The 12544-nt window shown below is 46.5% G+C and overlaps 7 protein-coding genes across 7 annotated transcripts; 2 read left to right on the top strand and 5 right to left on the bottom strand.

The window, feature by feature from the left end:
• Positions 1 to 233: 233 nt before the first annotated feature.
• SJAG_01066 (hypothetical protein) lies at positions 234 to 1215 on the top strand (the record flags this gene model as incomplete). Its single annotated transcript, XM_002172296.1, has 3 exons — positions 234 to 437; positions 658 to 884; positions 939 to 1215. The coding sequence occupies 3 exons, from the start codon at positions 234 to 236 to the stop codon at positions 1213 to 1215; spliced, it is 708 nt and encodes a 235-aa protein (XP_002172332.1).
• A 286-nt stretch (positions 1216 to 1501) lies between these two features.
• SJAG_01067 (mitotic cohesin complex) lies at positions 1502 to 3694 on the top strand (the record flags this gene model as incomplete). Its single annotated transcript, XM_002172297.1, has 2 exons — positions 1502 to 1534; positions 1634 to 3694. 2 exons carry the CDS (start codon positions 1502 to 1504, stop codon positions 3692 to 3694), a joined length of 2094 nt encoding a protein of 697 aa, XP_002172333.1.
• SJAG_01068 (F-box protein Pof3) lies at positions 2564 to 5911 on the bottom strand. The gene has a single exon (XM_002172298.2). The coding sequence runs from the start codon at positions 5635 to 5637 to the stop codon at positions 3913 to 3915; it is 1725 nt and encodes a 574-aa protein (XP_002172334.1). The 5' UTR covers positions 5638 to 5911; the 3' UTR covers positions 2564 to 3912.
• On the bottom strand, positions 5845 to 7590 carry SJAG_01069 (dolichyl-di-phosphooligosaccharide-protein glycotransferase subunit). The gene is made up of 3 exons (XM_002172299.2): positions 7380 to 7590; positions 7216 to 7326; positions 5845 to 7144 (listed from the first exon to the last, which is right to left on the bottom strand). Exons 1-3 carry the CDS (start codon positions 7507 to 7509, stop codon positions 6078 to 6080), a joined length of 1308 nt encoding a protein of 435 aa, XP_002172335.1. The 5' UTR covers positions 7510 to 7590; the 3' UTR covers positions 5845 to 6077.
• Positions 7591 to 9112, bottom strand: SJAG_01070 (adenosine kinase). The gene has a single exon (XM_002172300.2). The coding sequence runs from the start codon at positions 9018 to 9020 to the stop codon at positions 7989 to 7991; it is 1032 nt and encodes a 343-aa protein (XP_002172336.1). The 5' UTR covers positions 9021 to 9112; the 3' UTR covers positions 7591 to 7988.
• Positions 9046 to 11879, bottom strand: SJAG_01071 (hypothetical protein). The gene has a single exon (XM_002172301.2). The coding sequence runs from the start codon at positions 11566 to 11568 to the stop codon at positions 9349 to 9351; it is 2220 nt and encodes a 739-aa protein (XP_002172337.1). The 5' UTR covers positions 11569 to 11879; the 3' UTR covers positions 9046 to 9348.
• Positions 11880 to 11902: 23 nt separating this feature from the next.
• SJAG_01072 (subtilisin cleaved region like protein) lies at positions 11903 to 12543 on the bottom strand. The gene is made up of 3 exons (XM_002172302.2): positions 12352 to 12543; positions 12185 to 12225; positions 11903 to 12121 (listed from the first exon to the last, which is right to left on the bottom strand). Exons 1-3 carry the CDS (start codon positions 12370 to 12372, stop codon positions 11959 to 11961), a joined length of 225 nt encoding a protein of 74 aa, XP_002172338.1. The 5' UTR covers positions 12373 to 12543; the 3' UTR covers positions 11903 to 11958.
• Between the last annotated feature and the right edge of the window lies 1 nt (position 12544).

Here is a 12544-nt window from a genome sequence, read left to right as displayed (position 1 = left end):
ACACGCGTTTGATACAAACACCTAGTCTGTCCATTGTTAACCGGAGCCAACGAAATTCCGTCTGAACGTTTTGTCGCTGCTGAGGTTTTTTTCCGCGCTTTTTGTCAACGAAGATTCCCCCCGACACTGTCGACCGTCCCTTCCACCTTTTCCCCTCTATCCGGTGTTGTGCTGTGTATGCGTCTGCGTGCGTCCGATTTCCCAAGCCTGTTGCCGTAAACACCGTCCGTTATATGTTCAAGCGGCGAAAACCTTCTAAGATAACCCTCAGTCGCGAGGGCCTGCTCAATGGCGCTCCACGTCTTCCAGACGACATGGACGAGTCGCCGGAGACGCCTCATCGGCTGCCTGCTGGCCCGTTCAGGGCACCCTGCAGCGACGGGGAGGCCGATCGGCCTGCCGTATGGACTACGGAGGACGATTTGTTTGTGATTAGTGTACGTTACGGCGATACAGCGAAGTGCTCTGCAGCACATAAAATGCACACACTGCACGGCAGTGCGCGTTAGTGGGCTGTATGGTGTTCTGGTGCGTCGTGCTGCGAAGCGGTATTTGTTTTTGCGCAATGCACCACGCTGCATTATCTCGGAGTTCGCGCTCCAGCGCGCTGCTGCGCTCTGCAGCGTGCAGCCCACAGCATCTCACTAACCGTTACAGTGTTGGGAAACCGTGCTCAAGCAGCTGTGCGAGGGCGCCCCGCTGGGGCCCTATGATCCCACCGATCCGCCGGCGAAGCTGATCCACAGCACGCTCAACGTCATTCTCTCCCACTCCACATGGCCGCACAGCTCTGAAGCGACGCGGATACAGCTGCTCAAGCTTGTCAAGTCGACTCGGCCGAAACGCGACATTAAGCGATTTCGTATCGACACCAACCTCGCTTCGTATGTGGTGGTGATGACGGCGCGTGTCGCATGCATTCCTCGCTAACCGACTAGCTTAATGCGACCTCAGTCGCCCAAGGTCTTTCTCGACCGGGCACCGCTGCAATCGCCCTTCCAGCCGGACGTGTCTCCGAACCTCGAGGCGCGTTTCCCGTCCCCTACGGCTGACCCTGCGGTCGATCCTGCGTACGTGTCGCCCACAACCTCGCCGTCTCACAAAACCTGCCCGAACAGCGTCCCCCGCTTCACCCGGCGTCCGCGGCGGCTACGCAACGGCCGGCCGTATGCCGGAGGAGCCCACCGGCGAACAGAGGGCACCTTGTCCGATTAGGCGTGGGGGTAGGTGGGGACTCCCTGCATCCCCCACGCCCGCCCACTGTGCCCCACAACGCCCCCATTTCATCGCATATCCCACCTCATGGCCTCCACACCCCACACCCCCACTGTTGCTATCAACAACCGAGGGCCCTAATTCACCTGCCAACTACCAGCAACCCGTTGAACCAAAACAAAGCTCAATTTGTGTAATTTGGCGTGCACGACCACATAAATTGCCTCTGAAGACTCAGAAGTACTGTCCGTCCGTTTCCTGAGTCCTTTGCATATCCTGTTGCGCCATGTTCTACTCAGAAGCCATTCTCTCGAAGCGCGTAAGCGAATCGCACACAATATCTCTTTTCTCTTGAATGTACTAACACACGTAGGGCCCGCTAGCGAAGGTATGGCTCGCAGCGCATTGGGAACGCAAGTTGTCCAAGTCGCAGACACTGAACACGAGTATCGAAAGAAGTGTAGACGCAATCGTGAATGAGGAGCAGGCTCCCATGGCTCTGCGTCTGTCTAGTCAGCTTATGCTGGGCGTAGTCCGTATTTACTCGAGAAAAACGCGTTATTTGTTGGAGGATTGCACGGAGGCTCTGATCAAAATTAAAATGGCGTTTCGCCCAGCAAAGCTCGACACCATCGAGAATCCCTCATTGCTCATTTCAAAAAAGGCAGAGACTGCTGCCCAGAGCGCAAGTCTCACGCTGCCGGAAACACTGACAGAATTTGATATCCTGGCTCCCGACATGTCCTTCGACGTTCAACTCTCACAACTGCTACACACTCCTCAGAAGGGTTTTGGTCCGCTCGACTTCAGCACCCTCCCGTCCACGCAATCCCCTTCCTTCTCCTCATCGTCCGTTGAAGTCGGCCGTGATGCTGAACGCAGCGCGGGAAATACGACGCTTGGAAACTTTTTGCCCAGCGACGACAGTAGTTCCATTGGCGGTGCCAATAACACAATTCCCCTTCCTGGAACGCCGCATTCGTTGAATTCAGACGGTAAAAACTCGCACGTTTCAGTAGAAATGGGGCGAGAAGCGGCAACCCTCTTACAAACAGATCTCAGTGGTTTCTTGTCTCCTCACGCCGCTTCTCTCACACATTCCCCCAGTATCACAGGTTTAGGCACGCCTGTCATGTTGCCCATCGGTAACGAAGAATTAGAGGGACAGTTGCTGGCTCCGGTGGAAGACTTGCAGCTGGACCTGGGACTTGACGACCTGGCAGACGCAGCAGAAGAACCGCTTTTCTCTGCCAACGAAGCTCCTTCTTCCGATACCTTGGGCCCTAATCCCCCCAGCAGCGACGGTCTTGGACCTGCGGATGAAGGTGTGGGAGTCTTGCTTTCAGAGATTCACGAGGACGACGGAACAGAAGTCGTCGCTACTGCTGCCGCTGCTGCTGCCGCCGCCGATGTCACAGCAGTATCCCCAACAAAAGCTGCCCCCCAAAATGTTTCGGACACTGTTCAGGCAAACGAAAGTGTCATCGACAAGCCGTCCATGCCCCCTCCTTCTACCATTCGAGTTCCTCGACGCAGAAAGGCCATTGTTGATCCGATTACGGAGATGTCGTCTCAGCAAATAAAAAAGCAGCTCGCCAACACGTCTGCTATTAAAGCTCCTCTTAAAGTTGTCCCTAATAACCGTATTGGTATGAATGCTTTATTTAGCTTTGACAAGTCGGGGAACCTGTCTCATGTCTTGGCCTCGTCTAATTTGAACCCATTAATTTCGCAATCACTTCGTGTCGAATCACTAAAACGATTGGCTGTGCGTTCTGCAAAGCGTAAGCTTGAAAGTGTCGACGAAGCTCCAAATACACCAACAAAATCCAGACGTGAATCCATTTCCTCGTCTCCATCTCGTCCGCCTCAAACTGCCGAGCTTGAGGTAGCTCCTTTGGAAGCTGCCGAACAAATCCAAGAGAATGACGTCCAAACTCAGGCCGAACAGGAACAAATTGCTCCTCCTTCACTCACAGTGCCGCTTCCTGTAAATGATGAAGATCTTCCTCCTCTTGAACAACAGCTGCCACCAGCATCTCCTGAGCAAGAGCAGCTACCCGTACTGCCACAGGACGCTCAACAGGATGATCTTCCCCAAGAAGCTGGTCTGCCTCCATTGCCTAATGTTTCTGCAGAGCTTACTGCTGAAGGAGCCAATCCTATTTACATGCCTGAATCCGACTCTACGGGTGGGCTTGGCGGTAGTGATTTCGGTTTTGAAACAAGTCTTCTAAGTACACAAAACGCCTCGGATTATCTTCGGACAAAATGGTATCCTAGTGTCGAAGGTGAGACGAAATCGTTTTCCGAGTTAAGTACTGGTTACAAGCGCGACGAAGCTGTGCAATTGTTCTTTGACGTTCTGGTATTAGCTACGAAGGATGCTGTTAGCGTGCAGCAGGATTCTTCGAAGGGCAACGATTTTAAAATTACCGCCAAGTCTGCTTTGCTTTCGTCCTTGTCTGGTTCTTTGTAATGATGAGTGGGTAGGTATAGTTTTTTCTCATGATGAACCTCCTTAGTATTGTTAAATATCTTGTATTTCTTTTTGGGTTTTTCTTAGTTTTTTTCTTTTTGATTAATATGATGCTATGACATGAAGTGACGGGACTAGTTGTAATGTTGATTGTTTCCTTGTATGTTTAAGTACGTCTATTCGCGAGTGCCTTTTGGATATCGTTTTCGGATTACTAACTATATTAGTTTAAGGCGTTTTGTACCGTTCACTGGAACACTTGTGTATGTGCTTGTATACACTTTGATACCTTTGTTGCGGACAAAACTAATTGTCTCTTTTGACACTAAATCGCAATGTAGAATGGAAACCTTTTCAAGTTGAGTAAGTGTTTTAACTAGTGACAGAAGACCTCGTCCAGTGAGTGACGGACAGCCTGACAGATTTAATTGCTTAATTTGTGGGCACATTGTGCCCAAGACAGTTGCGAATTTGTCGTCAACTGATATGTTGTCCGAAAGATCGAGGACCTGTAAGTCTGGGAAGAAGGAGATAATTTGTGCTAGCTGATCATTGAGAGCTACGGCATCCTTCAGTATGAGTGAGCGAAGGTGTCTGCACTTTTCTAGGAAATTGGTCGTTTTTGTAACAATGTCTTGAGATAGTCGCACATAGAGATTAAGTAAGAGTTCTCGAAGCTCAATATCTCCTTCTGCCGATTGGATATCGTACGGAGAGCTGATTGCCAAGTTGGGCAGCCCAGGTTCAACAGTAAGGCATTCTACGGATGATGAGATGAATAATTTTTTTGGTGAGGGATTGTGGGAGTCATCAAAGACGGAAAGCTTCTTTAATTTGCACGGTGCTTGTTGAAGAAGTCCGGACAAATTGTTTTGATATGTTACGGTCAGGGTTTCTAAAGATGGTGAGTTTTGGAGAATTTGTCGCAGGAATTCAGTTTCAGTTTCATGCAAGGGGAACTTTTGGTCTCGTAAAAATACAAGTTGCTTCAAGCTGAAGGTTGGCGACTGAAACGTAGCAGTGTCTTTCCATTCCATAGAATCGAATAAAAGGTCTGGGATTAAGCTCTTAAACGTAAGTTCAACGAGTTTGGGACAAGAGTGCAGAATACGTGCTGCTGTTGAAAATGTTACCGGCGTGTTGCAGTGAAGAAATTGTAAATTTGAAAATGGAGTCCATATCAAATGCAGTTTGTCAAGTTGAGGGACCTTAATTTCGGAAATTGTTTGCCATTCAGTCAACGAAGGCACACAACGAAGGAGTGCTTTCGAAGGTGTAAGGATGCCTAGTTTCTCAACACCTATAACAGACTGTATCTCGTTTTTCGCATAGGCGGAGTACCTTGCGATACACATTACATTTTTATCGCGATTCATAACACTCCCATGCTTAGCATACGTAAAGTCAAGTCGTCGAAAGAATGCGGGTTCTTTCTTTATACTCTTGCTCCATAGTCGAGAAACTTGCATACATCTGACAACCGTTTTGAAGTCGAGATTATCAAAAATCTTGATTATAATTTCTTTGGGAAACCGAGCAAATAGGTTCATTACTGGTCTTGAAAGTTGTAATCGTCTAGCAAGCTGCTCACTCGCTTTCCTAAGCACGGGTAGCAGCGGATCTAACTTGTGAACATTTGCTAATCCAAGTGCGTATGTTTGATCTGCCATTCCGTCTTGATTGCTTAACTGCTGCAGTTTACCAAGGCGTAGGTATCCTTTAGCGCTTTTATTGTTTAAATGTATCATTCGTTTTGCATCTGTTTGAGCTTCATCATATTTTTTCAGATACTCAAAAGCAATAACCCTTAGCTCAAATAGCTCCATTGTTGGGTTTGGTTCCCGTTCTATGCAATGAGTTATATAGCTCAATGCTTCTTTGAAGTTTCGCCTTTTTAAGAGTAGACGAGTTTTGTCATTGTAATTCTTAAATTGTGAATTCATGAAAACTTAAAAAGGAGTTCTTTACTCTACACTCACGCAGGCAGAATCTTGACTAACCGTTAAGATGGCAGTTGTGAGGAAAAATCAGCACCGACGACTTCGCGTGTCTAATCTTTATCGGTGAGCGGTCTATGGCGGCAGGGCCGAATTCAAGTCGGATGTATTTAGATGAATGACAAAAAGACATGCAAACAATCTACATCATCGTGCAAAGTTCGTGATGTTTCACACAGAAGATTGACAGCTACGTATCATAAAACATTTGAACAAATCTCATTATTTTAGTTTCGCTAACAGCAAAACTCGCAGACGTGAAGATGACCTTCCTTCCACGTCCTCTACGTGAACGATCGAAAGGTATGCAGTGAATGCAATTGCCTTCACTTAAGTTCAAAGTACATGTAGTTCATTCATCAATGGTGAGTTTCGTGAGAAATCATCTACTGTTGCTTTTTTACAGAAGGTGCGGCAGGCTTGAAAAACAGCCAAGCACCAGCAAACATAACAAAACCAACGAAGACAATAAAGGCAGACGTGTAGTAAGGGTATGCATGGGGCAAGAAACGAGGATACTCGTTGTGATGGAATTGTCGAAGGGTGAACGTTTGCTTTTCGTCAATGTTCGTAAGGCCAGGACGAGAGTAACGAACTTTGTAGCTGAAAACACCATAATGGTCAGGTGCAACGAGCTTGACGGAATAACGTTGAGCGTCCTTCAAGTCGCTTTCAACAGGCTCAAAGTTCAAACGATAGTAGGGATCAAGCATGACAAGCTCCATCTGAACATCGGAGGCAATGTAAGGCTTACGGACACCATTCTCGTATACAGACATATCGGCCGTGAATTCCATTTCATCCTTGATACGGTACACAGGACCATTACGCTCCTCGACCGATTCGGAAATCAAACCGTAAGTCATGTTCTCGAGGACGAGACGACCACTGCGTTGGAACACCCAGTTCGTCAGATCGCGGGCAAAGAGAGCATTGGCAGCGTTGTAAGACTCAGACGAAGGCGACAAGTACTCGTTTTTAAAGATATCCAAGCTGCTACTGAAGGCAACACGAGAACCGTTCAAGGTTTGGAGGGAACTCACCACAAAGAGTTGCGATCCGGCAGCCCAAGGATGTGCGGAACTCTCGGATTCAGACTTTTGGTTGTAAAGGTAGCTAGTAGTCTTGGCGCGCAAAACAGGCTCGACAAGAGGGTTTTCTCCCAGAGCATGTCCGGAACCCTTGTACAGGACTGCGCCAGCGTTACGTGTTTCGTCGGAGACGATGTATTTCGAGCTGGAAAATTCGTCAAGAGCAACTAACTGATGATCCTCAGATCCAACCGACGCAAAATGATCTACGAGAGCGTTTCCTCTTTCGGCAACAAAAATGCCAAGTTGACGACCGAATTCACGCAGTCCTTCGGGCACATTTGTGCCGGCGGCCAAAAGAATGTTTCCTCCGTCTTCGACAAATTCAATTAAAGCCTTGGGAGAAAAAGATGCACCAAGACCTAGTAAAGATGAGGTCAGTCAACGTACTCCTACACAGCAAAGAAACAGAATCTTCGTGCAGCACACATACCTTTGTTACGGGCACTGAACAACAGCAAGTCGTCGTACTTGCGTTCTCCAAACTCAAAAAGAGAGCTATCGGGCGCCTTCACATCCTTAACAGTGACATCAAAGTCGCGTTCTACATTTCATTTCGTTAGAATGATGCCGTTAAATCAAGGAAAAAGCGCGTACCACGAAGAGAATCGAGCAAACTTTCATAGTCTGCGTGCTCATGGTCAAAGATAGCCAAAACTCTCTCGTTCACTGCAGCAACAGCTGCAATAAATGTGAAGAATAGAAAGTTTAATAGAGAACTTCGCATCGATGACTGGAAACAGGTGCACGTCCTGGTATGGTGAAAGCTGGAGCAGCAGCCTCTATAGTCTGGTCTCGGACTAGTGGGGGCAAGGTGGAGTAATATATAAGCTTTGCGGGAATAAAATAAAGTAGACCATAAACGAATATGACATAAGCAGTAACGCACTGTTAAGAAGAATAATGCAGCGTTATGTAATTCGTTGCTGTTCGTTATTTATGTATAAGGAGGCGTAAGGCGCCGCAACGCGGAAATTCTGAAGCAATTACAAAATACACAGAATTACAGAGCTGAGAATCAAACTGAGCGGAAACCTGACAAATTCCCGGCACAGGCGCCAGTGTTTTCAGTTTGCACTACAACCTGGAGATACTGGTGAGGCAAATTGCTTGGGCAGCTTCACACCCATCCACCGAAGAATTAATGTATACAAACCTACACTTCCAATGGAGAGACTAGTTCAATACTAGAGAACCATGCTTGACTTAAGGAAGAGGGTATTGCTTCTTAGGCTCAGCCAAAGTAGTACCACTCACCTTGATACACTCTTGTCCGAGCCAGTGACCCAAGGTAATGGCATAGTCGATACCTTGACCCTTGGCCAGAGCTGCAATAAAACCGCCTGCAAATGCATCGCCGGCACCGTTGGTGTCGACAACCTCCTCGGCAGGGACACGGTTAGGAGTGTAAACGGTGACCTTACCATCTTGAGCAACGTTCGTAGACTCGGCACCATGGGTGATTACGACAGCACGACTGCGAGCGTTGTTCACCTTGGAATAACCAGCAATGGCCAAAGCAATATCCTTCAAATCGGTAGACTCGACACCGTGGCTTTCAGCAAAAGCAGCGGCCTCAGTCTCGTTGCAAATGACAACATCAGCGTAAGGCATTACGGAGTCAAGCTGATCCTTAAAGAATTGAGGAATGAAGGGGGCGCTAAGATTAAGAACGAAGGGCTTATTCTTCTCAGCAGCATGCTTGGCCAGAGCCAGAATAGCATCCACGCAAACAGTCAAGTGGTATCCACCAACGTAAATGACCCTTGATTTTTCCACAAAAGCCCAAACCTCGGGCTTTTGCAAGTGCTCAAGCTTATAGTGGTTTGCAGCACCCAAGTTGGTAATCAGAGAACGGTTGGCACCGTTCTTCGTCAAAACAACTGCACAGACACCAGTGGGAGTGTCAGGGTCGACGGAGAACTCACTACGAAGGCCAGCTTTGTCATTGGACTCACGAAGCATCTCAGCGAACTTGTCGTTACCAACGCATCCAGTGAAAACAGTCGAGTTGGGAGGCATAACATATTGAGCAGCTCTCATACTGTTTTGAGCAGCACCACCGGCACTATAACTGCTGCAGGCCTCAGTATAGATACCCATGTGCTCGTCGCCAGCAAGGATAGCATCATTTGCCTTCAGACCATATTTGGCCAAGATTTCCTCACCGCCGGCAATATAGTAGTCAAGCAGAGGATTTTCTAATCCAAAAAGTGAGTATTCAAGAGAAGAAGCCATTTTTTTATGTTTGTCGTAAAAACGTTGGCGATGAGAGTGTAGGTGAGGAGGGTGTTTGGAGGAAGAAAGTATGACTCGCTGGCATGGGATTTATTTCGTGTTAGGCATTCTATAGTGGAACAATAGAGAGTGCGTTGTTCACATTTTCATAAATATTAGATTCGTAAACGGGTTCTTTCTTGTTGTTGTCGTTCGGTATTTTCCTAGTAGTCATAATTGAAACACTCGAGATCAGTCAACAAATAGCGATTACTCAATGACAAAATAGAAGGTTTGAAATGGATTAGCTTGTGGTATTGTACCCACGAAGATCGTTTGACTAGCTCTATTATGAGTCGACGCGACGAGACAGCATTGTACGAACATCATTTACATTCACTTCTTGCAAGTTTAAGTCATTCAAAACCTGTTGAGGATCTGGTTTCTCGCTCTCCCAAACAACAAGCATGAGAAGCTCTTGAAGTTTGTTAAAGAATGATCGGTACCGTTGGTGGTCGGAAACAAAGATTGAAATGGCAGAAGATATGTCGCTCTCTAATATCATCGCACCGTACTCCGTCCACTGAAACTTTTTCAGTAGGTATTCTTCCAGAATATGAGCAGCTTCCTTGCACGAGAGTTCAAGCAATTGTGTCTGATTCTCTAAAGTGAATTCGGGGAATTCCGTCAGTTTTTTCCATTGAGGACGAAGATGTGCTAAATTGGACCTTTTCGCATCCGCAACAGCAGAGTATTCTTCAAGTGACATCTTGTAGTTCACAGTGCCAAATGAGTTGAACAGCAACTTGTTGATTTTTGGAATAACGAACGTCGAAAAGTATATAGAGAGATTTCTGTCTTGAATACGATCAAAGTTTTTAACGAAGTTATCAATTTTTGAAAGGGACTTCTCAACGACAAAGGTGTCCTCACCAAAACCGTACACTTGTTGGATGTTCTGTCTTAAAGCATCCGTGATACGTCTGGCAAAATTGGCAACCAAAGAAGCGATGTTTAGGAGTGCGCAAAGTTGGTTATTGTGGTTTTCACTGGGTTTCAGTGAAACACCTCGCCTGGGAACTACGTTCTTTGGCATGGTACGCATGGCATTCTCTTTGGAAAGGACATAAGTTGTAAAATCATCCGTCAAAACCTTTACAAACGTCTCATCAACAAAAGTGCAAAAGAGTTTTGCATTTCCAGCGTAGAACAGCCGTTCCAAGACTTGCTTTGCAATATACATGACATCGTCAACCAGCGAGCTTACAAACGGCATGTTACTCCAGTCCATTTCTTCCATTTCAAGAGCAATTTCAACGCTGTGCCGGAAATAGTAACGTTCCATCTCAATTTGCATAGACAACAATCTCTGTGCGAGACACTCTTCAATACGACTTTTGGCAAACAGCGGCGCAAGAGGCACTTTGGTCCCTTCGGGAATAGTGATAGGCGCGCCTGGTTTGTACTCATCACGACCGAGTTGCCAGACAAGCTGGCTAATAAACTGTTTGTAGGCGTTCCATCTAGAGAAGATGCTGCCATGTTCATTGAGAACAGGGTGCAACGTAAGCAGTGGAACGGCCTCGGCCTCACGTTGTTCTATTGGAATCACCCTTCCTTGTAAACGGGCTTTGAGTGATTGGTACGTGTAGGAACGAATTTGGGCAATGAGTTGTAACGTTTTCCGTTCTTCCAGCATAGTATTAATAATAAGAGTACCCTGGTGGTCACAATCCGACTGAAGTTTCCCTATCACATCAATTGCATTCTCGGCTTTATAGTACCGATGCACGAGAGGCAAGTGGTTGTTTATAATGGTGGAAACGTGTTCCAAAAGTCCAGCAAATGCTTGTGAGAAGAAAAGTACATGTGAGACAGGTTGATCCATGGTTGCCCGAGCTTTGGCTGCAATAAGGCCGCCAAAGATATGCCAATACGCATCTACACCCTCCTTGTCCTTTCCAATTAACGGAAACAGTTTGAAGAAACGAGTAATTTTCCGTTGATCTTGCTCTCGAGCAGCTCTCTGGAATTCACGAAGAAAGAGAGTGTATAGGGAATCCGTTGCTTGACGAAGTGTTTCTACGGGAACCAGTGGTTGCTCAGTACTGGGAACACTGATCTTTGCAAACTCACTGTTAATGATTGCGGAAGATGTGCTGTTTGCCTGATGAATACAATCGGCGGCTTGTTCCCAATGCTGGCGTTCCATGGCAACACCCAAGTCCCGCAAACAGCGTTTAAAATCTTTGATTTGACGAACATAAAGCAGACACTCCTTGGCCCGGTTCTGCTCCAGATCAATTTGTTGTATACGTTCTATGAGACGGTGGTCGACATCCTTCGTTTCCGTAAAAGCGACTTCCAATTCAGTCGCGTCCTGTACTACGCGTGTAATTCTTGATAAAATGGACTGAAGAGACTGCTGTTTTTCGAGCAAATGTTTCACCTCATTCACCTTACTAGCCAACGCATGGTCTGCATTCTCGGCTTTTGTCTTGAGAGCTTCGAACACCGTATCAATATCTTTAGAACTTTGAATTCCTGATAGTTCTAAAGTTGTATCCATCTCGTTGTCATTCAACCAGGAGGTGTTCAGTTGGTTGTATGCAATGAAAATAATATGTTAATCAAACTAGAACAAAATAATTTATACAGATTTGTAGTGACGGATGCACAAACACCTTTATAAGTAGATTAGTTTCGTTATTGAAAGCAGAAACATGCACGTAGTTCTCAAATAGCAAGGATCAGCCTGCTACGCATGCTGGTGTACGACAGGTCGCGACGCGACAGACCCCAAACGGCATACCCGCGGCTTAAATAAGGTTCCGCGGTACGACCTGGGGACAAATCAAGACGCTACGCGGTGCAATATGGCGAAGAAACGAGACACGAAACACTCTGGGTCATTGCAGATATATGATATTAACTATTCATTCGTAGACGTGTTCATGTATTAAAGAGTATGCATCTTCTTGTCCTCCTCGATAGAAGCAACAAGGGGATCGCTACTAAGGGTAGTGACAGTGTTGGGATCAAGCGTTACGCTGAATCCTTTGAACAAGGTGTCATAAGTATGGCCAATCTTGCCTCCCTTGGCCTCAACGTCCTTTTTGAATCTGTTAAAGATGCTTGTTAGAGGATTACGAGCAAACAAGAAGTCTTAAGACGCTTCATCGTACCTTTCAACGCTGGCATCGTCAGCGTCATTGCTGAGTTGAATCTAATCGAGCGTAAGTAGACGGAGCACGGGAATTACGTTAATAGAACTTCCAAACCAACAGATTTACACGAATACTTTTACTATAAACGCGTATCGAGTCAGGAAGAAAGTACTGCACGGTCATACAATGTAAGATTTGCTACTCATTTTGTGACAGAAAATCGCCGGATTTGGTCGAGGAAATAAACGGGTTTTGTGACTGAATCCGAAAGAGGAAAATCGTGTAGAATACAGAAAGTCCGTTAATGTAGGAATTGATCGATATATGGTTGGGAGAGCTTCAGGATGGGGATGGCTGTGCCTTTATATATTGCTTTGT

The sequence above is a fragment of the Schizosaccharomyces japonicus genome, assembly GCF_000149845.2.
Source record: "Schizosaccharomyces japonicus yFS275 unplaced genomic scaffold supercont5.1, whole genome shotgun sequence".
Taxonomy (NCBI): domain Eukaryota; kingdom Fungi; phylum Ascomycota; class Schizosaccharomycetes; order Schizosaccharomycetales; family Schizosaccharomycetaceae; genus Schizosaccharomyces; species Schizosaccharomyces japonicus.
The sequence above is the reverse complement of the archived record's forward strand: the minus strand, read 5'-3'. Positions and strand labels throughout refer to the sequence as shown.